General features: G+C 40.9%; 2 protein-coding genes across 8 annotated transcripts in view; one reads left to right on the forward strand and one right to left on the reverse strand.

The window, feature by feature from the left end:
- Nucleotides 1-4382: 4382 nt before the first annotated feature.
- On the reverse strand, nt 4383-19851 carry ANAPC16 (anaphase promoting complex subunit 16). 3 transcript variants are annotated; one of them, XM_028511413.2, is made up of 4 exons: nt 19743-19851; nt 14476-14644; nt 6824-6898; nt 4383-5901 (listed from the first exon to the last, which is right to left on the reverse strand). In XM_028511413.2, exons 2-4 carry the CDS (start codon nt 14615-14617, stop codon nt 5786-5788), a joined length of 333 nt encoding a protein of 110 aa, XP_028367214.1. In that variant the 5' UTR covers nt 14618-14644; nt 19743-19851; the 3' UTR covers nt 4383-5785. The 3 variants fall into 3 exon arrangements, with proteins under 3 accessions (XP_028367214.1, XP_035882719.1, XP_028367215.1); XM_036026826.1 differs by lacking the exon at nt 19743-19851 and adding an exon at nt 19415-19515; XM_028511414.2 differs by lacking the exon at nt 6824-6898 and having other exon boundaries at nt 19743-19848.
- ASCC1 (activating signal cointegrator 1 complex subunit 1) overlaps nt 19573-26703 on the forward strand; it is a 121208-nt gene continuing 114077 nt past the window's right edge. For 3 of the 5 annotated variants that reach the window (XM_036026821.1, XM_036026822.1, XM_036026823.1), the window contains exons 1-3: nt 19573-19674; nt 21425-21568; nt 22939-23038. In XM_036026821.1, coding sequence (XP_035882714.1) covers nt 21457-21568; nt 22939-23038 — 212 coding nt within the window. In that variant the 5' untranslated portion in view covers nt 19573-19674; nt 21425-21456. Of the gene's footprint in view, nt 19675-19898; nt 20057-21424; nt 21569-22938; nt 23039-26703 lie in introns of those variants that run through there. The other 2 variants (XM_036026824.1, XM_028511412.2) reach the window with 2 other exon arrangements.

The raw sequence follows: 26703 nt of genomic DNA on the forward strand, positions 1-26703 counted from the left end.
CCCTTGGCTGTGTCAGAGAAAAGCTCCCTGGAAGGAAAGCGGAGCACAGTCAGCGAGGCTCAACACAATCTGGCTCCTGCTTCCTTCTCCTGAGAGGGCTCACCACTCCCCTGTTTACACCCTGTGCTCAGCCGTACCAAACCACTTGGAGTTCCACAAAAGCAGCCCTGCCTTTGCACATGCTGTTCCCTGCACTTGGAAGGCTTATTTGGCATCTTCCCCTCTTTGCTCGGCTGATTCCCTGGGCCTACTCAGGCACAGGCTCACCTTCTCTAGGAAAATTTTTGTTTCTTTGTCCACCCCCCCCCCCCCCCCCCCCCCCCCCCCCCCCCCCTCTCTACAATCCCCTCCGCCCACCTCCGAGCCCCCTTGGCTTCCACAGCAGCCTGTACCGACCAGAGTCACAGGGTTATGGCACTGTGTGTATTCCATGTCTGTTTACTGGTCTTTTTCTATTGGACCAAGTGGTTTCCAAACCTGGCTACAGAAGAGTCATATGAGCCCTCCCTCCGGAGACCTATGGAACCCCAGGAATGAGGCCAGGGAGTGTGCATTTTTAGTAAGCTTGATTCTGAGGCACAGCCAGTTTTGGAAACTATTGCCCTGTCTTCGTATTTCTGTTTCCCTGCATATTACTAGAGATTTAATAGGCCCTCAGTAAATGTTTGACTCTTGGTTTCTCTCATGACCACTTGTTTTCGCTTCCTTCCCTTGCTTGCTCTAGACTAGCAATTTGCTTACCCTTTTGCCTTTACCATGCAAAACTATAACCACCAACTGTTCATTTTTTCCATTCCTACTGCCAGGCTGCTAGGAGCTGCTGGTATATTTCCCCAAAGATGGTGCCATTGCAAATTCAGGGACTCTCACTGCAGCTGCCCCGTAAATGTGCTTGGCCGGCTCTCTCCCATCCTTCACACTATTCCCAGTGTCCACTGTTCCACCTCCCTGGCCCCTTACACAGGCAGTAGACCAACTTGCTTTCTCCTGCACAGAGAAAACAGAGCCATCTGATGGGAACTCCTTCAACTTCCTGCCACCTCACCCACACATTCCCCCACATCAGCACTCCCCTTTTCGCCCTCCCTCCCCCTAGAGCAATCACTGCAGCTGGGCTCTGGGTCCCACCCCCTTCCACTTCCTTAGGTCCTTACACCCTCAATCATCCCCTTTGTCTTTGACCTCTGCCATCATAAAACACAAATGTCTTGACTGGTGTCCTCCTTTAACTGTCACCCTCTCATTTTTACCTCCCCTTCCTGTTGAAAGTGCTGCCTAGATTTGGCCCCAAGTTTTCACTTTCTACTCAGCCTCCACCCACACAGTCTGGCTTTGCCTCCACCACACCACTAAGACGGCTGGCTGCTTTTGAGACAAGGTCTCCCAGCAATCTCCCCGGTAAAATCCAAAGACCTTCTCTCTCCCTTATCTCACAGAATTGCTTGGCTACACCAGATACTGCTCTTTGCAGCCTCCTTCTGAAAATGTCCTTTCCCCCTGGTTTCCCTGATGCCATACTCCTGGGTTTCTAGCTTTCTTCCCTGGGCTCCTCCTCCTCTGCCTGTCCCTTGCAGGGCCCATGTTAGGGTCTCTCAGGGATCTGGTCCTTCCTTGGTCCAATTGTCTTCTCAGTCCATGGGCCCTCTTCCTGGGGAATTCTACCCAGGCCTATCTTTGATTTAATAAACATCTCTAGGCTGGTGAGTCCCACCTGCTTGTCATCTGCTTGTTGGACATCTCCTTGAGGCCATTCCTTTTTCTGTACCTCTGTCTCAGTGAATAGTTCCACCAGTCCCTCAGCTCTGACCCATGAAACCAGGGTTTCCTTCCTGAGGTCTCCAAGTCTGACCCGTCATCCAGTCCTTATATACTTTTTGAACAACTTTCAAATCAAACCCATCCTGTCTCCACATCTTTAACTAAAGTCGCAGTGATCTCTCACCTGGCTGCCCACAACAGCTTCCTAAAGGATCTGAATCGTACTGTCACTCATTTGTCACCACTCCCTCCAACTAAAACTTCTGAAGTGGAATCAGATGTTTCATTCCCTCACTTGAAAACCACTTAATGGTTCCCCACAGTTCTCTCATTGATGAGGTCCAATCCGGTCTTGCCCTTACATTCTAAGGCCCTGCCATGACAAAGTACCTGCAGCCCCACAAAAGCATGATGCTCTTTCTCACCCTTGGGTCTCTGCATATTTTATTCCTTCCACCTGAAAAGTCCTTCCTTCCCACCTTAGTTACTTGTTCTTCAAGTCTCAGCCTAAACATCATCCTTCTACGGAAGCTTCTCTGGCTCAGCTGGATTAGCTGTCTCTGATTTACAGCATTTCATGCTTTCTCCTTTCAGACAGTTTTTACACTTAAAATTACCCTTTTGTCTTTCTTAATATATTTATAAACTCAAGGTTGGTGGCTGTGTCTTGTTTGACAGCATATCCTCAACTAGCAGATGCTAGACACCAGTAAGTGCACAATAATTGTCTGTTGAATGAATAACAGACATTTGGAAAGGGTCATTCCCTATATTGTTGCTGGTAGTAAACTGTATGTTGTTTCATTACATGACCTAAAGAGCTTATATTATAAAAATGAAACAAGCTGATTCTGGAAAACAGCTCCTTTAGGGAAACTTGCCAGACTGGCGAAATTAATGTGTCTTGAGGTGAAGAGTCGTGGATGCAGACACATGGCATTGCCACTGGGTGTCTGTGCAGCAGTCCATGGGAAGGGCAGGGAGCCACCTGCGTCATTGGCCTTGGCTCCTCACATGGGTGGCACTGTGTGAGACATGACTGCTTTGGCACAGTTTCCAATTACTCCACAGCTTCCACCTGTCAGCATAGCACTATGGAGAGCTCCCGGCTCAGACCTGGGTATTCTGGGCTCTGCTCACTACCCATCTCAGTTACCAAGGCGTCACTCTACTGTGGGTGTTGCACTGGAGAGAGCTGTCACAGCTTCTAAAACAGAGTGAGCACACAACAAATTTATACATCCACTCAGCAAACACCTATCCCACACCTACCATGTGCCAGGCGGTATTCTAGGTGCTGAGTGTATGGCAGAGAATGAGACAGACAAGGTCTTGATGTCCTATCTGTAAACTGGGGGATGAACTATGTGATCTCTAAGGTCTCTCCCAGATCTAAAATTCTGAGACTCTCTGACCAGTTGCAAACTGTGAAGTCGAAAAGTAAAATTTTTGTTTGTGTAAAGGGTCTATTTATGTCCCCCTACCATGTGACAAGTTATATATAATTACATATCAGATTGAGATGACTAATTCTTTATTAACAGCAAATATTGCCTTCAAATTTTCTAGTATGTGATGAACTGGAAGGCATAGAGAAAAACATCTGAAGGACCCAGCCCCCTTGCTTAACTATAATACCTTACCTTCTCTGTGCTTGTTTCCTTAACTGCAAAATTATTACCTCATTTATCTTATAGGGTTGATGTGAGAGTCAACACACTGCGTGTGAAATGCTTTGGAAACCACAGAGGGCCTTATGCACAGTGGTACTGTGGCCATCAGCTCTCGAGGATGGCTAGCTGCCACCTGCCTTCTCACCTCCCTCCTCACTCACTCAGGTGTCCCTCAAGGCCCTAACTATTTTCACCATGCTGGATCTTAAAAGGTTATGTAGGCCCAAACACACAACTAATTCCTATCAGTATTTAAAGAGGCTGTTCCTTCATTGTGCTTGAGACCTCTTATCACCAAGTACTGGAACACGACTTAGTTTTTGCAGGTAGTTGATTCATTCACAAAAAAAAGTTTTAGGCTTTTGTCTTCGTATAAGGCACTGGGATGGGCTCAGTGGGGTGCAGCATCATGCATCTAAAATAATCTCATCTTTGGAGTCTGGCAGACTTTGAGTTCAAATCCAAATGGCCATTTACTTAGCTGTGCAGCCTTGGTAAGGAATGCTCACTCTGAGCTTCAAGTTTTAGTGTTACTGAGATGACAGATGAGCAACAAGGTCCATCTCTAGGCCCAAAGCATGGTAACAGGAGTTGCAGATGATGAAACATAACCAGCGGAAAGGTGCGGAGATGGAGGGGCAGTCTTAAAAAAAGGTGAGGGTCTTTTTCCTGGCAGCACTCAAGCAGCAGCTGAATGATCAATGTGGAAGACACTTCAGACAGCATTTCTGTTCAACCTTAGCGTCTCTTCAATTTCTAAGGCTGCAAAAAGACATGTCCAATTTAAAGAGAAAAAAAAATCTCGTAAGTTCAACTACCAAAAGGTAAAGATGAGCTGAAACAGTGTTGTACAGTTAAAGAAGCCAATGAGGGAAAATTAGTGATTGCTTCTAAGATGTCATTGAAAGTGATTTGAAGATTCATTGCAGTCTACATATTTCTATTTTTTTCCTTTGGTAATAATTCACATGGTTGATGCTAAAAAGTATGTTAGGAACCTCACTAGTTTTCAAACATGGAGCTTGTGTGGGTTAAGAAGTATTAATATAGAAACAGATGAGTTTGTGGGCCAGTCATTTTTGTGATCCGATGTGCTTTAGAGGCAAGAGCAGTGGGCTGGATTATCAACCAGCTGACCTATTCCAGGTTCCAAGATCCTCTTCTGCCTGGGCTACGTGACCCTGAGCAGGTCTGCACCGTCTCTGTCCTCACTGATTCAGTGAGGTCGCCACCTCCCTGTCAGGTAGTGTGTATTAAACACTTTGAACCCCTGAGATTAAGGCCAATTGCCGCTGGGATTATATTTATTCATAAAGAAGCAACTCTAAAAGCAGGTCAAGTAAAAGTTATTAATGAGGAGAAAGGCAAATGTTTCTGAGGTGAAATTTGCATAAAATCTAATCAATACGATTCTCTAACTGTGCAGTGTGGACCCTGGGCCCCATGAGGGAGAACGAAGGGTATGTTAGCTTTTCGAGTTTTTCTCCATCACAAAAAACCTACTCAGATATTGATAAGATAAATTCATATGCTTTTATAAAGACAAATATCCCTGAGATAAAGCAAATCTACCATTTGTTTAGGAGAGTTTTCAGATTTTATTCTTATAAAAAATAATCTGAGCTCTTCCCTCCATCCCAAAGCCCTGAGACTTTGCAAGGATAAAGAAACCAATCTGGGGCTTTCAGAGGATTTATTTGCTACAGAATTGCTTGAGCCCACCAACAAGAGGATTTCTGTGTTTAAAGGACTTTGCTCACTGCTTGATTCTTACATGCACCGTAACATTTAAGAAACAGTTCTTTTTGCCTGCACTGGCATATCTAGGTTAGAAAAAGAATCTATAGAATTAGATGTCTAAAAATAGAAAAAACCCCAATCATTTACAAATTCCATATTTAGACAGGTCCTGAGTTGAAATCACATTCATCTGCAAAAAACAATGTTTCAGGTCAGAAATGCTGGATTTTACAACTCCAGATCCTGACCTAGACTTGACTGGTGAGGATCCCATGCACTGCATGAATGCCAGAAGCCGAGTTTAGCTGGCCAGTTCCAGCATGTAATCTACCCAGCTTGTGAAGTTTTATAAATCTCTTAAACCCGAGCCTCTTGGTTCTCCGATGCAGACTGTCTTAATGTAATTCTCAATGCTTTTTATAAACAAATAAACACAAATTTTCCCTGTGTGATCACACATTTAAATGTTTGTTGCTTGTGGACAGCTACAGAGAAACCAAGTATTGATGTGAATGAGCAGTCAGCAATGGGACTGTGAGTCTCTGGATGGCTATGCAAGCTGTGCGGAAAGTCCCTCGCTGGCCCTGCACTTGCTGTGTACACCGGAGTCATGGTCAACCCGAAGAGGGTGTGAACCCCAGCAACTGCTCGATGGGTTTAAACCGCCATTCATCTGCCTCCAGCTCTTCTACCAAACCAGCCAGTTTTTCCATCCGAGCAACTTGCTGATCTGTAAAGAGTCAAGGTGGTACTACAGTGAATGTATTTCTCATGAGACAGCCACCAACCACCAATATAGTGACTGGTTTAAAAGAAATTTCTACAAGGAGTTTTTCCCCTCAATATTCTAGTAATGGGATCTTGTTCTATGTTGGTCAAAGACTTAATTTTTTTAAAGATTTTATTTATTTTTAGAGAGGGGAAGGGAGGGAGAAAGAGGGGGAGAGATACATCAATGTGTGGTTGCCTCTTGAGCGCCTCCCTACTGGGGACCCAGCCTGCAACCCAGGCATGTGCCCTGAGTGGGAATTGAATCAGCGACCCTTTGGTTCGCAAGTCTAGTGCTCAATCTTCTGAGCCATACCAGCCAGGGCAGAATACTTAATTTTTAAAAGTAGTACTCATCCTCCATGCCACAGTGATGCATACTAAAATCCTAGGGTTACAGGCAATTGTAGCTCTTCTGACATTATGACTTCAATGGTGAAATGGTCTGGTGGGAGAACATAGCTCCCTGATGAATAAATGGAGGCCTGGTAAGGCATGATGGAACAGAAAAGGTACTCCCAGGATCTTAGAGTGCAGTAAATCATGAGGTATTACATACTTAAAGATGAAGTGATGGTGATAACCAGTGGAGGACAATGGTAAAAGAAGGTTTCAGAAAGGAAAGGAAAAAAACAATAGGAAGCACTTCCCCTGGAAAACCAACCCTTTTGACTTCAACTTTAAGCCTTAATGAGGACATTATGCCTGGATTAAGGATTTGGAATGTTCTCGTCTGCAGGTAATCTTAGCAAGTCCACTTAAACAGCCTCACTGAATTTCAGAAGTCTGTCACAAAGCACACTGACCTTTCTGAATCTTCCTCTAGCTGCATGCCCCCCAAACATTTATTCTCACAGTTAAGTCCACAACACTCATGTACTTACCGTGTTTCACCTGTTTCAGTGTAGATGCCACTTGATAGCTGAAAACAGATTCACAGAGGAATCTCTCAGAGCCATCTGCACACAAAAGAGAACAAGTTTTCACCTGCTCAAAGAGTCCTGTGACGGCTGTAAACTGAGAGAACATGCCCATTCTTTTCCCTGCTTTTAACATTCAGGGTCTACTTTTCAGTGTTTACAAAGAGGGCTTATGTTTCATTTAGAACTAACTCTGGTCTGTTATAAAAGCTACTTCTTCTATACCTAGAATATTAAAATAGTTCCTCTACTTGTTTAAGAATTTAAAAATAGTGTTTAAAAAACAAACAAACAAAAAAACCTCAGTCTCATGTCCTGGTCAACATTCACCCCTCCCTCAAACCTGATAGTTCTTTAAAAATTTTTATTTATTGATTTCAGAGGAAGGGAGAGGGAGAGGGAGGGAGGGCGGCAGGGGGGAGAGAAATATTAATTTGTTGTTCCACTTACTTCATGAATTCATTGGTTGTTTCTTATATGTACCTGACTAGGGATTGAACCCACAACCCTGGTGTATTGGAATGATGCTCTAACCAACTGAGCTACCTGGTCAGGGCTTTGATAATTTCTTAATATTCTTCTATTCTGCATGTCAGGCAAACACTGACAGCTGACACATTTGGCCATGTGAACGCTGTGCTATCAAAATACAAATGTATGCCAAAACTCTAAATCATTTTCATTCTAAAGAGTAAGCTGGGGGAAAAATAGCTGTTGTTGACTTTTTAGTATATCAAATTACATCACTATGACCATGACAAAACACTGCTGGGAAATCTCATTCTGTCACCGCAAATTGTAACCTTGATTTTCCAACTGAACCAAAACACTGCAATTTGGATGCCGATAAGAGTATAGTGCAACTTCCAGAACCTAGCACTGTACTGGTGCCAAGAACTGGCAAAAGGAGGTAGCTAACTCAGTCACCATGGCATTTGGAAGAAGATTGTGAAATATAAGCGATTTCATGTTATTCCCCGTCAGCAAGGGCCAATGCAGCAAAACACACCCCAAAAGACAAAGAGTTCATGTTGGAAAATGTGACTTTTAGAAGGGTAGCGCAAACATTTGGAGAAGGTATTTTACTGCAAAAATCCTAAAACAAATGGAGGGAGAGGACGCAGCTCTCTGTTTGATGGCAGTTCGTGCCAGCACTGCTAGGTGCCAAGCACTCACCCATCAGTCATGGGCTGGTGTGTCAGCCAGGTATTAAGTGACAAGGAGTTAGGGCTGACACATTCTGGCTCCAGGCCGAATTTTACACAAGGCAGACCTTATTTCAGAAGTCACGGTAAACAATAGAAAAACACAGCTACGTGTCCAGATGGCTTAAATATACAACCAGCAAAAGAGGGCTTCTTTTGTCCAGTAATTATCATCAAAATTGATTCAAAAAGGCAAAATATAGTATTTTTCAAACATATTATGTATGACTTCAAATATAATTTACTTCATAAAGTGATGTGTATTTGAGGGAAAGTATTTATTAAATTCAACCTCTTTTTCGCCTCTCATCACCTTTGGAATGGGTCCTGTTCTCACCTCTGGGCATGTGATTTAAAGTAAAAGAAGAACCAAGACCCAGACAATTCCATTCTTGTTTCCTCAACAAGTGGCGTGCCTCTCACAAATGTGCAAACAGCACTGAAAACAAAGGAGACAGCAAGAAGTGAGAGAGAAATCTCCCCTTCTTGTGGGTAAATGACATTATCCACACAAACAAGTACCAAAGAGAAGGAAGAATTTCCAGATTTCAGGTCAAGATGGAGGCATAGGTAGACATGCTACACCTCCTTGCACAACCATAGAAAGAATTACAACCAGCCTTGGCTGGTGTGGCTCAGTGGACTGAGGGCTGGAGAGAGAAGCAAAGGGTCACCAGTTCAATTCCTAGTCAGGGCACATGCATGGGTTGCGGCCCAGATCCCCCAGTAGGTGGAGTGTGAGAAGCACCACACCATTGATGTTTCTCTTCATCTTTTCCTCTCCCTGTTCCTCTCTCCTAAAAATAATAATAAAAATTTAAAAATATACAACCAATCTCAAGAACAAATACACCTAGAACTGTCAGAAAATCGAGCTGTATGGAAGTCTGACACCAAGGATTTAAAGAAGCCACATTCATCCAGACAGGTAGGAGGGGCGGAATTGCACAGCTAGGGTGGAGATGACGCTGTACAGTGTGGAGAGGTGCAGTGGCAGTGAAAGGGCAGTCCATGTGTGGTGCATAAATCAGGAAGGATACCGTAGGAGTGAGCGAGCCCAGTCTCAGGCCACACTGCACAGCCCAGCATTCCAGCACCAGAAAGATAACGCCTATTACTTTTGACTGTAAACACCAGTGGTGGCCTGGGCTGTGAAGAAATTGCAGATTTGGCCACTAAAGGGTCTGCACAGGCTTAGATTGTATCTAAACCCCATGCAGTTGGAATGGCTCCAACTGCATACAGGAGGTGGGCGAGGTGACTGATGTGGGATGAGTGCCGGCAGGCCTCCAGGAGGCAGACAGTGGCAATGACCCCTCTCTGAGTTCCTCTCCCCACAGAACCACAAAGCAGTGAAGTGGCTGCCCTGCCCTGGCAACTACCTAAGGCCCCACCCCACACAATTTACAGGTGCCTTTTCTACACAGGCTATGCTACTAAGACCAGAGAGTAAAGCAGCTCTACCTAGTACAGAAACAAACCAGGGAGGCCACCAAATTGAGGAGGCAAAGACATATGGCCCAAATGAAAGAACAGAACAAAACCCTAGGAAAAGAACTAAACAAAAAAGAGATAAGCCAACCTATCAGATACAGAGTTCAAAACACTGGTGATCAGGATGCTCACAGAATTTACTGAGTATGGCCACAAATAAAGGAAGAAATGAAGGATACACTAAGTGAAGTGAAGAACAAATATACAGGGAATCAACAGTGAAAAAAAGGAAGTTGGGATTCAAATCAACAATTTGAAACAAAAGGAAGAAATAAACATTTAACCAGAACAGATAGAAGATATAAGAATTAAAAAAAAAAACCCCACAAAAACGAGGAGACGCTTAGGGACATATGCGACAACTTTAAACATGCCAACATCTGTGTGCTAGAAGGAGAAGAGGAAGAGCAAGAAATTGAAACTTATTTGGGGAAAAAAAAAAAAAAGAAAACTTCCCTAATTTGGTGAAGGAAACAGACATGTCCAGGAAGCACAGAGAGTCCCAAACAAATTGGACCCAAAGAGGAACACACCAAGACACATCATAATTAAAATGCCAAAGGTTAAAGGTAAAGAGAGAAAAGCAGTTACTAAAAAGGAGTGCCCATAAGACTGTCAGCTGATTTCTCAAAAGAAACCTTGCAGGCAAGAAGGGACTGGCAAGAAGTATTCAAAATCATGAAAAGTAAGGACCTACATCCAAGATTACTCTATTCAGCAAAGTTTTCATTTAGAATGGAAGGGCAAATAAAGTGCTTCCCAGACAAGGTAGAGCTAAAGTAGTTCATCATCACCAAGCCATTATTACATGAAATGTTAAAGGGACTTATTTAAGAAAAGGATCAAAACTATGAACATTAAAATGACAACAAATTCACACTTATTAACAACTGAATCTAAAAAACAAAAACAAAATAAGCAAACAACCAGAACAGAAACAGAATTATAGAGATGGAGATCATTTGGAGGGTTTTCAGCTATGAGGGGAAGGGGGAAAATGGGGTTGGGGAAAGATGCAGGGATTAAGAGGCATAATTGGTAGGTACAAAACAGACAGGGAGATGTTAAGAATAGTATCGACCCTTGTGTGCCTTAGTGGATTGAATGTGGGCTTGCAAACCAAAGGGTCACCAGTTTGATTCCCAGTCAGGGCACATGCTTTTCTCCCTCTCTTTCTTTCTTTAAAAAAATATTTTATTTATTTTTAGAGAAAGAGAGGAAGAGAAACATCAATATGTGGTTGCCTCTCACGCGCCCTGATCTGGGGACCTGGCCTGCAACCCAGGCATGTACCCTGACTGGGAAATGAACTGGCAACCCTTTGGTTTGCAGGTCCGCGCTCAATCCACTGAGCTACGCCAGCCAGAACTCTCCCTCTCTTTCTTCTTCCCTTCCCCTTTCTCTACAAGAATAAATAAATAAAATCTTTAAAATTATAAGAAAAGAATTCTTAAAAAAAATAGTATGGGAAATGGAGAAGCCAAAGAACTTACTTGCACAACCCATGGACATGAACTAAGGTGAGGGATTGTTGGAGGGAAGGGAGTACTGGTGGAGGGGGGAAAAGGGGGAAAAATTGGGACATCTGTAATAGTATAATCAGTAAAATATACTAAAAATATTCAACCTCTTTTCTATATATTGTGCTATATGGGATATGATCCTATCTTCTCCTCCTACTCCTATTCCTCTGGCTGAATGTTACGTCATCTGTGAGTAGATCACCTACACTGAGCAAAACATTATTTTCAATTAACTGAATATACTGACTGTCCAGTTTAAAGATCTAGGTAAGCTGATGATATCACTGTGAGTTTTAGATAATTGGGCTGCAAGTAACAGTGAAGTCCAGTACAGGAAGAGGAACTATGTGATACCTGACACCAATGATTCTGACTCTTCTATGTAGATATACCAGTGCTCATGAATCTATTCATATCCTTGCTTAAGAGTCAAATTATAACAAGTTTTATTTTAAAAAGAGTAAAGCATACAGCTCACTTCTCAGCCGGTTTGATCCTGAAGTATGCTGAACTTTAGGATTTCAAACAAGGCAGTGGGGATTATGGGCCCTAAGAATCAGGCTGAGATGTATTTGGAAGCTCTTGGAAGTGCTACTTTCTAGTTATATTTAATCATTGGCACTATTAGGATAAAATACTTAAATTATAACACTTGCATATTTCCCTTGGTAATAAACTTCGAAGCAAAAGGATGTAAACTAATCTTTCAAAATGGCACTTCATATGCCTTTCTATAAGCCTTGCCACTATCACTTTGCCACTATATATACCTATGAAATACACTTTTGCTGATTTGCAGCTCTGCATTAACCACAAAGCCCACTGCTTCTTAGCCACATCCTATTAAATGTGATATCTGTGCTCATCTAAAGCCTGGAATTTCTCCAGAGAGGAGTCAGCCTGGGGCAATCTGTCTTCCATTTAGAAATTGTAATCAAACCCTTTATAACACACCAAGTAGCAATACATCAGCTTTCCTCTTCAGGACAAGCAAAGGTTATAAATAGTGAGAAGTCCAGTAAATTGTCCAAATCTAATGCCATTGCAACTTCATAAATAAGATGCTAGTAAATTCATTTAAAAGAATAATTACTTCATAATAGGAAATTAGACAATGTCAGATAATTTATACTTCAGTGGCCTACAATGTCACTAAAATTCAGCCATCTCTGTCCTGGAAGGCAGTGTCTAATTTGCTCACTAATAATTGGGTGAGGACAATCTTAGCCAAAGGCAAGAGAATGCTGAAAATTGTTGTATACAGCGTATGCAAGGTGTCTGTTATCAGAGAACAGGTAATGCACAAAAAAGTTAATTCACAAGGTTAACTGCAGGTTATTTGGGTTTATTATCCTAGATTTAGGATACAAGATCAAGTTGAACCTGTTAAAATTATATACAACAGCCAACCTAGATTCCTGATTGTTTTTGTTCCTTTGAACGGGCAAGTCTTTCTACTTTACTTCCATATTCAATTAAACTATTGGCCCTGGCTGCTGTGGCTCAGTGGATTGAGCACTCAGTGGATTGAGCACACATTTAGGAGTACTCTTTTCAATTTAATGATTTTGATTTGACCAGGACAGTTTAGGGACTGCCCTAATTTTCATTTCTGTCAAGTGTAAGCAACTTTAAAATATGGGCGAAACTTTAAACTTAAGAAAGAGAATCAAGACTGTACACTGTGATTTTAAATAATATAAATTCATCCTACACTTGAAAGTCAATGCATTCCTCCATAAAACATTGAGATGGCATAAAAATGGATAGAACTTAACTAGTTAGAACATCAACATTCAGACTAATCTCAGAAGTCTTTCCTCTCTTAATGTTTCTAAGTAATCTGATGTATATTGACAAGGAATGCTAATAGCTCTGAGACTATGGAGGTATCTCCAGTATTAAATTTCCTGCTGCAGCTAGAATTTAAATGACTTCAATCTTAAAGCCCACTGTTAAACACTGATTTCCTCTTCTGCTGCTATAAAACTCATTAAGCAATGTATTTTTGTTGTTGTTGTTGTTCATTAGACAATTTAAATGCCTCTAATTTTTTATTTGTTTTGTGGGAAACTTCCTTACTACCAGGTCTCTGCTATATATAATTGAAGTGATAATATACTTTTAGTGCCAAATATGGTCAGCAAGGCCCCAGTTATTACCTCTAGACACAGTGACACTAACTTGAATATACAACTAAAGAAAACAGCAAAGACAGAAATACAGACACTTCAGATGTATTACCATGTTACCCTGTCATCTACTTCACTAATCATGGTTTGAACTAATTCTAGAAAGCCTTATGGTCTCAGTCTTTCCATATTTTCCTATCAAAATGATTCCTCTATTTGCCCTGGCTTAACCCCAAGCTCTGCTTTTCATTATACCTGATATAAATGAATAAAGATGACCTAGCTATTACTTTGTATCTTTCTCAGAGATATACTTACTGAAATTTGCAATAAAGCAAAAAAGATCAATGTATAATTAAGCACAAAAGTGCTATAATCAAGCAAATTTTGAATTCTTAATAGGTTCTTTGCTGACCTTTTTCAAAGTATGATAAGTAGTTTAATAGTTAAGGACCATTTTCATGAGACTCCCTGGGTATTAGTCAAAATGAAGATTTCTGTGCGGCATCCTAGATTAATCAGAATCTCTAAGATGGGCCAGAAATGTGGATTTTAATAAGCTCTTCAGGTGATTTTTATGCTCCCATTAAAAATTTATGGATATAGCTCCTAAAGTGACATGAACCTGATGAATTCCAAGTACCAATGCTAGTCCACAGTTACAGTCTGTGCCCTGATCTTGCCCAGCCAGTGTGCAAACACATGCTGAATAAGATGGTGGGCAGTACGATGCAAATTCCAGCTCTAGTGCTGGAACCACCACACAGCACTGTCCTGCAGTGGGCCAGCGTTGCCATCTTCACCTGTAAAAGTAGGACATTAGTTTTTATTTCCTCTCACCACCCTCTTTTATGGGGTTAATGTACCTGAAGATTAACCTACCATCAGACAAATACATTTAAACCTACTAATCCACAGGGAGACGGCTGGTGCCAGGATTAAAGCGAACTGAAGCAGGAGGTCAAGAAAATTCCTGGTTCCAGTGCTGCATGTTTTTAACGGGGGTCAAATCACTATTACCTTTTCTGGGTCTAAATAAACTCTAGATGGCCTCCTTAATTTCCAAAGATTTTTTTAGCTCCAAAGTTCTGGATTCTGGAGATCTGTGTTTTAAAAGATATTATTTTGAAATGGGGACAAAAGATGAAATGTGGAGCTGAAATCAGGGCAAATTCTTCTCTAATCCACTTAATAGTGTCTTTACAATTAACATTCATTGCAGGTTTCAATCCAATTATCAGCAAAAAGCAGCATGAGATCACCTTCTAACATCTCCCAGCTTCCTTTGGGGTAGGTGAAAAGGGCTTTCCGAGGTGGGGCAAGGTCAGAGACGCTGAAACCAGATCCAGTGACAGAACTTCCACTGACCCCGCCAGCTGAGGAGGATGATGAAGAGGCAGCCATTTCCTTTCTAGTAGAATTCTCACTTCACTGCAGATTAGAAAAACAGCAATTTGGCAAGTTTAGGGGAGTGAGATTGAATACACTTCATGCTAGCTGCCACAAAAGCTAGTGTACGTTAGTAAAGAATTAGCTCCCCCTTCTTTTTGTAAAAGAGATTTTATTTATTTTAGAGACAGGGGAAGACGGAGAAAGGGGAGAGAGAGAGACACTGATGTGAGAGAGAAACATTGACAGTTTGCCTCCTGTATGTGCCCCAACTGGGGACGGAACTGGTAACCCAAGTATGTGCCCTGAACAGGAATCAAACCAACAACTTTTTGCTTTGTGGAACAACGCCCAACCAACTTAGCCACACTGGTCAGGGCCCCTTTTTTCTACCCTCTCTACTCCTACAATCTTTTATTGATGTCCCAGGCCAAAATGTCACTTAGGATTTTAAATGAAGATATGTTTATGCTTAGTTTTTCTACTTAAAACACTACTTCCTACCATTAGTAAACTGTTTATGTCGCTTGGCACTGACTGTGGGTGACCTATGGGTTATGAAGGGGTGACAGGGCTGTGCCAAGGTGGCAATTTGACTGAGGAAATAAATTATATGAGGATAAGACAACCATGCCTCATAGGACAGTTTGTCTTGGATACATCCTAACCAAGCCACAGCAAAAATTCACTATAAAATTTTCCAATAAAATCCCAGAATAACACTGTGTTCTGTTCCCAAGGAAAGGGAAGTGGTTAGGAAATATATTGGCCCTTTTATTTAAATTAAAAAGAAAAAAAAACACCTTTCTATCCAAATGTAATACACAAATTGATCACTTGGTGGTGTCCCAAGATTGTAACAAAGTAGTTCAGGGAATTATTTCAGAATTATAACCTGTCAGGATTGGAGCAGCTGTAGAGTGTTTCATCTCTTGTCCTATCAAAAAGTCAAAAAGTCAAATGTCGAAGAAAAAATTTATACTGAATACATCACTCCTTGGAAAAGTTCAAAACAAAATACTACCTCTGCCACAGAAGCTTACACTATACATTTACAAAAGGTTCCATAAAGTTTGTTCCTTAAAAAATGGTCCAGTACTGTGCTAACAGAACTTTCTGCGATTATAAATGTTCTAATGTTCTATTTCTGCCTAGCCACTAGCCACATGTGGCTTATTAAACTAGTGTGACTGAAGAACTGTATTTTAAATTTTATTAAATTTTAATTGAAATTTAAGTACCCATGTGTGGCTATTGGTTACTATACTAAAAGTGCAGCTCTAGTATTCAGACCAAAAAAACGACTTTAAACTGGATTATACTCTTGATTTTTATTTTATTTTTAGACAGGGGGGAAGGAAGGGAGAGAGGGAAACATCAATGTGCAGTTGCCTCTTGTGCACCCTCTGCTGGAGATGTGGCCTGCAACCAAGGCATGTCCCTGACTGGAAATCCAACTGGGGACTCTTTGGTTTCCAGGCTGGTGCTCAATCCACTGAGCCACACCAGCTGGGCCGAACTGTATACTTTAAAATGGCTAATGGTTAATTTATGTTGTGTAAATTTTAGTTTAATTTAAAAAAAGATAAAAATAACTTAAATGGATTTTTTAAAACGAATTCTCCCTTTTAATGGCCAGAGAGAATTTCAGCTGAACTTTTAATTTTGCTAGTTGCAAAATAAGTAAGTTTGTTATAAAATGTTTCAACTTATCTATTTATTTTTACTGAATTTTTGTTGGGTGACACTGGTTAATAAAACCATACAGGTTTCTGGTATACACCTCCACAGCACATCATCTGCGTCTGAATCACACGCTCACCACCTGAAGTCAAGTCTCTTTCTGCCACCATTTATCCTGTTTGCCCACTTCCACCTCCCTGAAACTTATTTTTGAAAAAAATAGAAAAAATAAGGAAAAGCTATGCAGACATAAATCCTATGTGAGGTATATGCATGATCCAGTTTCCTGGCAAGGAAAATAACGTACTGTGCATTTCTGAAAATCTGGCCATTGTGTTTCCTTAATTTTGTGATGATGATTTAAGGCTGCAAGGGAAGCAGACCCTAGTTTCTGATTTCATTATACACCTTTAAGTAACTCTGATTAATACTGCAGTAGGGTATGGGAAGAGTCAGGCCACTGCTATAATTAGAATGTCAGGAAAAAAAAAAGAATGTCAGCCTATTTTAAAATGCAAACTGATTAATAACATTTTCAATCTTTAAAAAAATTTTTAATCCTCACTGGGGACATGCCCATTGATTTTAGAGAGAGGGGAACGAAGGGAGAGAGAGAGACAGAGAAACACAGATGTGAGAGAAACGCAGCCAATCTAATTGGCTGCCTCTATAGGTGCCTGGGGGGACCAAACCAGCAACCTAGGTATGTGCCCTGACTCGGGTAGAACCCTCGACCTTTCAGTTTATGGGATGATGCTCCAACCAAGCCACACCAGCCAGGGTGACATTTTCAATGTTGTATTAGATCACCTTTCTTTTTTTCCTCTGAGTTCTGTAACTTTCCAAATTGTATTCATATTTATAGAGGCAACACCTTTTGAAGTTAGATTCACATCCAATCCTTTGGACCATATTGGCTCAAAATATAGCTTTGACAAGTTTTAAAATTTCTTTAAAAAGAACTTAAGAAGCTCTGGCTGGTGTGGCTCAGTGGACTGAGTGCTGGCCTGTGAACCAAAGGGCCACTGGTTCAATTCCCAGTCAGGGCACACGCCTGGGTTGCAAGCCAGGTTCCCAGTTGGGTTCTTTTCTCTCTCCCTTCTCCTTTCTCTAAAAATAAGTAAGTAAAATCTTAAAAAAAAAAAAAGAACTTAAGCAATAATAGACCAGGTCCAACTTTCTAAGTGGATTCCTGCTAGGATCTAAATAAAGTATATAGACAACGTAGCTATCTTTTGGAAAGCAACTCAGTCTTATTTCCCATCAGTTCAAAATAGAACCCACTGTGAACTGTTTATATACCTCACCTAAGACTAGCTCTAATCTTTTTCCTACACCTTGATATATGCTTTATTCAGTTGCAAATGTTAAGTGATACTTTACATTTTGAAATCAAGTTTCTCTGCAGAGCACTCAAGCTGACTGCCAGAGAGAGGACAGCTTCAAAGGCTAGACACAATGTGACTTCTAAACTAAATATATTCAAAGAAATTCTCTATTAATTCTTTTTTTTTCTCAAATGCAGAACTACTATCATTCAATACACAAAAGAGCCAGGGTTGAGAACTGGCTCTTTGAGCAGAATGAGAACAAAGTTACTTTTAACATAAATAAGCAGGGTTTTTCTGAGGTGGAAGACATACCTACGTAATTTCAAACTTTATAGATTTAGGTTGAATTTTGAATGCTATTAGCAGGTGGTAACAGGAGTTAGGATAAAGCCTAGTTTGTAACTGCTCTATGAAGGCAGGCATTCTGTCATCAGAACCAAACAATCCCTGGCCTATTCTAAGGGGCTGTTGATTTAAATAAATGTTTACTACATGAACTAAACATTTCACAAGAATCATAAGATTCCCGAAAAGTCACCTAATCCAACTCCTTCATTTTATAGATGACAACACGAAACTGAGACATAGAGACTTTAGCTTATTTGCTGTGACATTTTTTAAGCAATGGCTTTGTTGGATGTCATGTGCCATGTGAAAGATGAAATAGCAGTTGTTAGGAGCTCAGACTCTGAAACCTCTAGGCCTGTGTTCATGTCCCAGTTTTGCTGTATGACTCTCTGGACAAATCACTTAACCTCTCTGTTCCTCAGCTGCCTCATCTGTAACATGGGGACAATAATAATAGCACCTATCTCAAAGGTGTTATGAAAGTTAATATAACTAAAGCATTTGGAACAGCTACAGGTACAGTAAATATTTAATAATATCAGGCATCCCAAATCACTAATGGGTATTTACTCTCGAATCTTTTTTTCCTATTCAGATCTATTTTTCATATGTATTATGTTCTAATAACACTCCTGGGAAAAGTTCTAATTCTCTAATCCTCAATTTGACATTGGGTCAGCAAACTCCTAGAGGGGAAAGGGTCTGCTCAGGGAGAGGAAAAATGCCCTCCATCAATGCACTTTACACTTCCATTCTAAAGTTCATAATCTTAGGAAAAATCCTGTAATCTAGGAAAGCGGGCGGGAGTTGTCTTTTCACCTTCAAGCCATAGCAGAGTTCTGGTCAACATGGCCAAGTAGGAAATAATGCCTAGCACAGCACCTGGACCACAATGTTTCCTGCATGAATGATGAATAAACGACAGAACAAAGGGCTAGCAGCCCAGCAAAGGTTATGAAGGTGGCAGAGAAACTTGGTGCCATGAGGCTTGGTCCGTTACTGTTCCCTTTTCTGTCTCACTCTGTGGATCTATTTACACAATCTTCTTCCACTAGCCTGCCACGCCCAAGTGGGTGGCTCAGTAAGATTTTGTTGAATGAACATTGATGAAATAATCTGAAGTTTGGTTTTATTAGGGAAGCTGAGACTATTGGCAAAAGAGATTCTCATAGGAGAGCAATGCTATTTTTGGGGAGACACAGAATGGCTATGTTCACACTAAGATGATTAAACATTTACTTTATATACTACAGGGAGCACCTCGTATTCATAAACTACTTTCCTTCCCAGCAGATACATGCCTATTTTGTTTAAAAAAACTCCTTCCTTTTGCAAGTCTCAGTCAAAAGACGTTGAAAGAGGTAACCGTGGTACAACGCCAAATTATAAGCGATCACTAAATCTCATCAACAAATCGTTTCACTATGTCCCACGTAAATAGCTGGACTACCATTAAAACAGATGCTGCAGCTAAAACCAGGTGGGATGGAATGGGAAGGGGTCAAAATTCCAGAGGTTCCCAAGCAAATGCCAAACGACACTCCCCCACCTTCAATCGGTTTCCCAAGGAGTCACTGCACATGCGCCCTACTAGGCGCGCATGCGCACCCAACCCCCCAGCCCATCGCGGCCTGAGAAAATTTCCTCTCACACGCCCTCTGTGGCAAGCTCCAGTTTCTCCTAGCCTCTCCATTTTTCTAGTGTCTGCAGGTAGGATCCCAAGAATGAACTCCCTTTCCACCAAGCTCCTGACAGTCCCTGAGCCTTCAGAAACTTACCTCAACGGTTTTAGCACTTTCCCCTACAGCCCCGCCCCCAGGGCCAGCCAGAGCGGCCGCGCAAACACCGACGTGGACCCTGGCGTGCTCGCGCCCGTGCAATGGTGGGCGTGACCGGGGCGGAAAGGCGCGGAGAACGCGCTTCCGGAGTGGACTTCCGGGTGTTTTACCTCCCTCCCTACCACCGTTTTCCTGCCGTAGCGGAGTCCTCTTCGGTTACATTGGAGTGCTTGTCTTTGTTGCTCGCTTTTGTGATTCAGGGCTTCTGCTTCCTTTTCCCTCCTACTCGCCACCTCGTAGCAGCGTTAAATTGGGTATTCCCCTTTCCTTCTGAGCAGTTTCGTACCCAGGGTGGGCCGGATAGGGAGGGCAAGTGAAGAGTGTGCTGTTTCTGAGGCAACTCTTCCAGAACTCCTGGTCTGAGGGCCTATGACATTAAAATCTGTGCAGAACCTTTTTCTTTTTTAGAGGTCTTGGGGGGAAAAGGAGGATGGAGTATCATTAAACTATGCTAATTATGCGCTCTCTTCTCCATTCAGGTCGCTTTTCCTTGTATGTTATTTCTCACAACACAAATCGGTCCTTGGTTCTGTAAGCAAACTACCAATTACAGTGACTTAGTTGCTGAGGGTTGGACTATTAGTGTATTTGTTAAGGATTGATCTGTTTTCTTTGGAGCTCTGTATTTTGGGCTTAAAGACTATCCAACCTATGTGGTAGGAACATTGGCTTAACTTAAACATAGCCAGCCCATAAACAACCCTTGTTTTCTGGATTATTGATTCCTTGAGTTGTGACTAGAAGCTTGGCTTCTCAGCAGGTGGTGCAGTTTGCTGGGCGGTGGTCTCTGGGAATTGGATTCCTCCCCTCAGCAATGTATTGGTTTGAAGAACCATTGGTTTTGGTTAAGTTATATTTTAACTGTTTCCATAGGCAACTGGATCTAATTGTTGGGTGTATATTTCATGTACTTCTGAAAGTACTAGGGGCTTCCCCGCCCCCCAAGGATAAATAAGTGTATTAATATCCTTAATTCTCAATTTTCATGCCGCACAGACAGGATGAAACACTTTGCACATGGTTAAACACAGAAGGTTGCACTTTATTCCTTTTAGGTTAAAGTAATAAACAGACGTCTACTCTTTGTTTCAAAACCATGGACAGGCTGTATATAAAGGGCTCAGAATCTTTTAATCTTTTTTTTTTTTTTTTGGAGAGCTGAATAGATTACAAATTACTGTGTAGTGTGTGCCAGGAATGAAATATATAATGGAAAATGCACTGATCGACTTAAAACAGGTTATAAAGAAGGGAGGTTTAATGGAAATAGTGTTGCTTTTGCTTAGGATGTATTGTGAATGGATGTCCAATTATGTCCTTTTAGGCCTACATAATGATCCATATAATAGAAGGTTTTTCTTTCTTTTAAAAAAAAAAAAGACTTTATTTATTTTTTAGAGATTGGGGAAGGGAGGGGGAAAGAGAAGGAGAGAAACATCAATTGATTGCCTCTCACATGTCCCCGGCTGGAGACCTGGCCTGCAATCCAGGCATGTGCTCTGAGTGGGAGTCGAACCGGCGACCTTTCAGTTCTCAGGCCAACGTTCATTCTACTGAGTGACACCAGCCAGGGTGGGTTTTTCTCTCTGATCAAAAGGTAAGGTGATTACTTATTTTTTCAGGATTTCACTGGAATATTATTTGGGAACATATCATGGAAGTTCTGCGCCCACAGCTTATAAGAATTGGGGGACGGATTTATAGGAAGAATCCCATTCAAGAACAGACTTACCAACATGAAGAAGAGGATGAGGACTTCTATCAAGGTAATCCTAGTTGCTCTTTGGTCTGATTAGAAGTAAAAGTTTTCTCTACTGTATTAGCAGTCCTTTGTTTTGTTTCAGTGTGTTTCTTTGTGCGTAGGGAAATTTGAAAGGATTGTTTTCATAGATTTGTGTTGATGTCAAGGGGACAAATGTGTTTGAGCTTGTTGAAGTGGTTTCAGTTGCAGTTCATAAGTCGCGTTACGTTTCACTTTGTACAAAGGCCTAAATGTAATAAGGAGTTATTTTAGTTAACCATTAATTTGACCATTAATATTCTGTGGCAAAAGTAACTTCCTTTATCTGTAAAGTTGTGAAGTAATATATATAAATTATTGAAATAAATGAACATAAGTATTTTATCCAGTGCCCAATAATATTAGCTATTCTTATTGTTATTTTTCTCTTCTTTGTAGTCATATACAGGCAGTTCCAAATTCACAACTTTATTATTATGTAGGGATAATTTTAAGAAATAAACTAAACAGGCCCTGGTTGATGTGGCTCAGTGGACTGAGTGCCAGCCTTCGAACCAAAGGGTTGCTGGTTCCATTCCCAGTCAGGGCATATGCCTGGGTTGAGGGCCAGGTCCCCATCAGGGGGCGCATGACAGGCAACCACACGTTGATGTTTTTCTTCCTCTCTTTTTCCTTTCCTTCCCCTCTCTCTGAAAATAAATAAATCTTAAAAATCACAACAATAACAACTAAACAGTCAAGATGGATTATAAATATTTTCAGGCTAATTAATTTGGGCTTTGGCTTAATACATAAATTGTCAGGGCCTTTCATGTTCTTTGCTTTCTTTTCCTTTTGCTTTATAAGCTTTTTCATTGGGCCCTAAGCCTTGTAGTTTAGTCATCTTCCTCATGTTCCCCATTGTTTCCCTATGCCTTGGGGGCCTTTGCTCTCCTTTATTTCACTTTGTCTCTGCTATTATTAAGTTCTCCCAGTATTACTCATACTTTAGTCACTGGAGGAATTTTGTGTCTTAAAAACAGCAGAGTTGTACATTTTAAGAGGATAAATTTTATGTTATGTGAATTATATCTCTGTAAAAAAACAGTGAAACTTTTAAAATTATGTCTTAGCTTTCTGGGAGAAAACAGTTGGGAGAAACAGTGGTATGTACCTACTACTTTTCCAAGGTTCCAGGACAGGAAGATTTGAAATAGTCATGTGTTTTTTATTCTTTATTTTTCTTCTAAGAGCACGTCACAAGAAATGTTAGATCAGTGCTTTACAATGTAAAACGTCTGGCTTTTCTTTGTATAAGTGTATTATTTTTTTTAAACCTTGAGAGTGGTGGACAGCTGAGGAGAAGGCTGTTGTCCACAGAGCAGCAGCTCTGAACATGTTGTGGTTTCTGTGCAGGCTTCGTGGAGTGTGCAGAAGAGCCCTGTGATGGCTACGAGGTGGTGCAGACTGAACAAGGTTTCCAATGTACGGTGAAGGCCCCCAGCCTGCTCTACAAGTGAGTAAAGCCCTGGGCAGCTTCATGAGGAGGCATTTCCAGGAAACTCAGCAGGAAGCTGACTCTCCTCTCTTCCACACTTAACTGCAATGCTTGATTACTGATGAGAAAATAGTTGTGTTTTATATCCTAGAATTTATTTTTAACCATTTTTAAAAGATCTTATTTATTTATTTTTAGAGAGAGGGGAAGGGAAGGAGAAGAGAGGGAGAGAAACATGATGTGTGGTTGCCTCTCATACACCTCTTATTGGGGACCTGGCCTGCAACCCAGGCATGTGCCCTGACTGGGAATCGAACCGGCAACCCTTTGGTTTGCAGGCTGGTGCTCAGTCCACTGAGTGACACCAGCCAGGGCTCATTTTTTAATTTTTTAATTATAGTTTACATACAATATTATGTTAGTTTTAGGTATATATACCAGTGATTTGATATTATACAACTTACTAAGTGACCATCCTCATAAACCTTGTACCCACCTGACACAATACATAGTTATTAGAACATAATTGATTATATTCCCCATGCTGTACTTCATATCCATCTCCATGACTATTCTGTAAGTACCAATTTGTACTTCTTAATCGCTTCACATTTTTCACCCATCTCCCCAATTCCCCTCCCATTGGTAACCATCAAAATGTTCTCTGCATCCGTGAGTGTGTTTCTGCTTTGTTTATTTTGTTTTTTAGATTCATTTGTTGATAGGTATATATTTATTGTTATTCCTATTTTTTCTATTGATGGTGATGATTTATTTTTTTAATTCAAACATTTTTTTTACTTGTATTGTTTTCCATTACCACTTAGTCCCCTTAGGCCCTCCTTCTCCCTCATAATCAGCACACTGTTGTCCATGTGCATGAGTCCTTTTTCCTTTTTGCTCAATCACCGCACCCTCTAACCTCTCCAGCCTTAGCTGTCATCCTGCTCTCTATGGATGAGTCTGTCTTTACTTTGCTTATTATTTCAGTTTATTCATTGGATTCCACATATGTGTGGAGTCATATGGTATTTGTTTTTCTGTGACTGGCTTATATCACTTAGCATAATGTTCTCCAGGTCCATCCATACTGTTGCAACAGGTAAAACTTTCTTCTTTTTTACAGCCGAATAGTATTCCATTGTGTTAATGTCCCATAGTTGTTTTATCCACTCATCTACTGATGGACACTTGGACTGCTTCCATATCTTGGCTATTGTAAATAATGCTGCACTGAACATAGGGGTGCTTATATTCTTTTGAATTAGTGTTCTGAGTTCCTTTGGATATATTCCCAGAAGTGGGATCACTGGGCCAAAAGGTAGATACATTTTTAATTTATTGAGGTATCTCCACACTGCTTTCCATAGTGGCTGCATCAGTTTGCATTCCCACCATCAGTGCAAAACGGTTCCCTTTTCTCCACAGCACTTGTTGTTTGTTGATTTATTGGTGGTGTCATTCTGACTGGTATGAGGTGATATCTCATTGTGGTTTTAATTTGCATTTCTCTGATGATGAGTGATGTTCAGCATCTTTTCATATGTCTGTTGGCCATTTGTATATACTCTTTGGAAAAATGTCTATTCAGGTCCTTTGCTCATTTTTTAAAATATATTTTATTGATTATGCTATTACAGTTGTCTCATTTTCCCTCCTTCACTCCCCTCCACCCTGCACACTCTCTCCCACCCACATTCTTCTCCTTTACTTCATGTCCATGGTTCTTTGGCTTCTACTTTTCCCATATTATTCTTACCCTCCCCCTGTCTATTTTCTACCTACCATCTATGTTACTTATTCTCTGTACCTTTTCCCCCTCTCTCCTTCTCCCATCCCCCTGTTGCTAACCCTCCATGTGATCTCTGTTTCTGTGGTTCTGTTCCTGTTCTAGTTGTTTGCTTTTGTTTTTGTTTTAGGTATGGTTGCTAATAATTGTGAGTTTGCTGTCATTTTACTGTACATATTTGTTATCTTTTTCTTAGATAAGTCCCTTTAACATTTCATATAATAAGGGCTTGGTGATGATAAACTCCTTTAACTTGACCTTATCTGAGAAGCACTTGATCTGCCCTTCCATGCTAAATGAAAGCTTTGCTGGATAGAGCAATCTTGGATGTAGGTCCCTGCCTTTCATGACTTGGAATACTTCTTTCCAGCCCCTTGTTGCCTGTAAGGTCTCTTTTGAGAAATCAGCTGACAGTCTGATGGGAACTCCTTTGTAGGTAACTGCCTCCTTATCTCTTGCTGCTTCTAGGATTTTCTCTTTAATTTTAATCTTGGCTAAGGTAATTATGATGTGTCTTGGTGTGTTCCTCCTTGGGTCCAACTTCTTTGGGACTCTCTGAGCTTCCTGGACTGCCTGGAAGTCTATTTCCTTTGCCAGATTGGGGAAGTTCTCCTTTATTATTTGTTCAAATAACTTTTCCACTTGTTGCTCTTCCTCTTCCCCTTCTGATGCCCCTATAGTTCAGATGTTGGAACATTTAAAGATGTCCTGGAGGTCCCTATGCCTCTCCTCATTTTTTTGAATTGTTGTTTCTTCATTCTTTTGTGATTGGATGTTTCTTTCGTCTTTCTGGTCTGCACCCTTGATTTGAGTCCCAGTTTCTTTCGCATCACTATTGATTCCCTGTACATTTTCCTTTATTTCACTTATCATTGTCTTCATTTTTTCATCTAATTTGTGACCAAATTCAACCAATTCTGTGAGCATCCTGATTACTGATTGTTTTGAACTGTGCATCTGAATGGTTGGCTACCTCTTCATCACTTAGTTGTGTTTTTTCTGGAACTTTGATCTGTTCTTTCGTTTGGACCATTTTTTTTTGTCTTGACACTCCTGTTATGTGGTGAGGGGTGGAGACTTAGTTGGTCACCAGGGTGGGGCAACCCACATTGCTGCTTTGTGGGCTGTATGAGGGGGAGGGGTCCGAGAGGGAACAATGGTGCCTGCTCAGCTCTCAGCCAGATTTCAGTCACTTCCCCCATACCCACAAGCAAATTGGGCCCTTCTGGTGCTGACTCCTGTGTGTGTGGGTTTGCGTTTGTTCTAGGACCGTGTGCCTTTGCCCATTTTTTAATGCTTTGTGTTTTTGGTGTTGGGTTTTGAACGTTCTTTATAAATTGGGGATATTAACCTTTTCAGATGAATTGGTGAATATGTTCTTCAATTTGGTGGGTTGTCTTTTTGTTTTGTTGGTGATTTCCTTTGCTGTGCAAAAACTTTTTAGTTTGTTGTAGTCCCATTTGTTTATTTTTTCTTTTGCCTAGGGAGATATATCTGATAAAATATTGCTATGAGCAATGTCTGAGATTTTTCCGCCCATCTTCTTCAGTTATTTTGTCTTTTAGAATCAATTGTTGATAGATATATATTTATTGCCATTTTATTACTCATATTTTTAATCTTTTTTTTTCTTCTTAGAAATGACCCTTTGACATTTCATGTAATACTGGTTGGTGGTGATGAACTCCTTTTACTTTTTTTTGTCTAGGAAGCTCTTTTATGTCTTTTGATTCAAATGATAGGTTTGCTGGGTAGAGTAATCTTGGTTGTAGTTCCTTGCTCTTCATCACTTTGAATATTTCTTGTTAATCTTTTTTGGCCTGCAGAGTTTCTGTTGAGAAATCAGTGGACAGTTCTTCTTTTTAAACTTTTATTTGTTTTCAGAGAGAAGAGA

Source organism: Phyllostomus discolor, chromosome 5, assembly GCF_004126475.2.
Source record: "Phyllostomus discolor isolate MPI-MPIP mPhyDis1 chromosome 5, mPhyDis1.pri.v3, whole genome shotgun sequence".
NCBI classification, from domain to species: Eukaryota; Metazoa; Chordata; class Mammalia; order Chiroptera; family Phyllostomidae; genus Phyllostomus; species Phyllostomus discolor.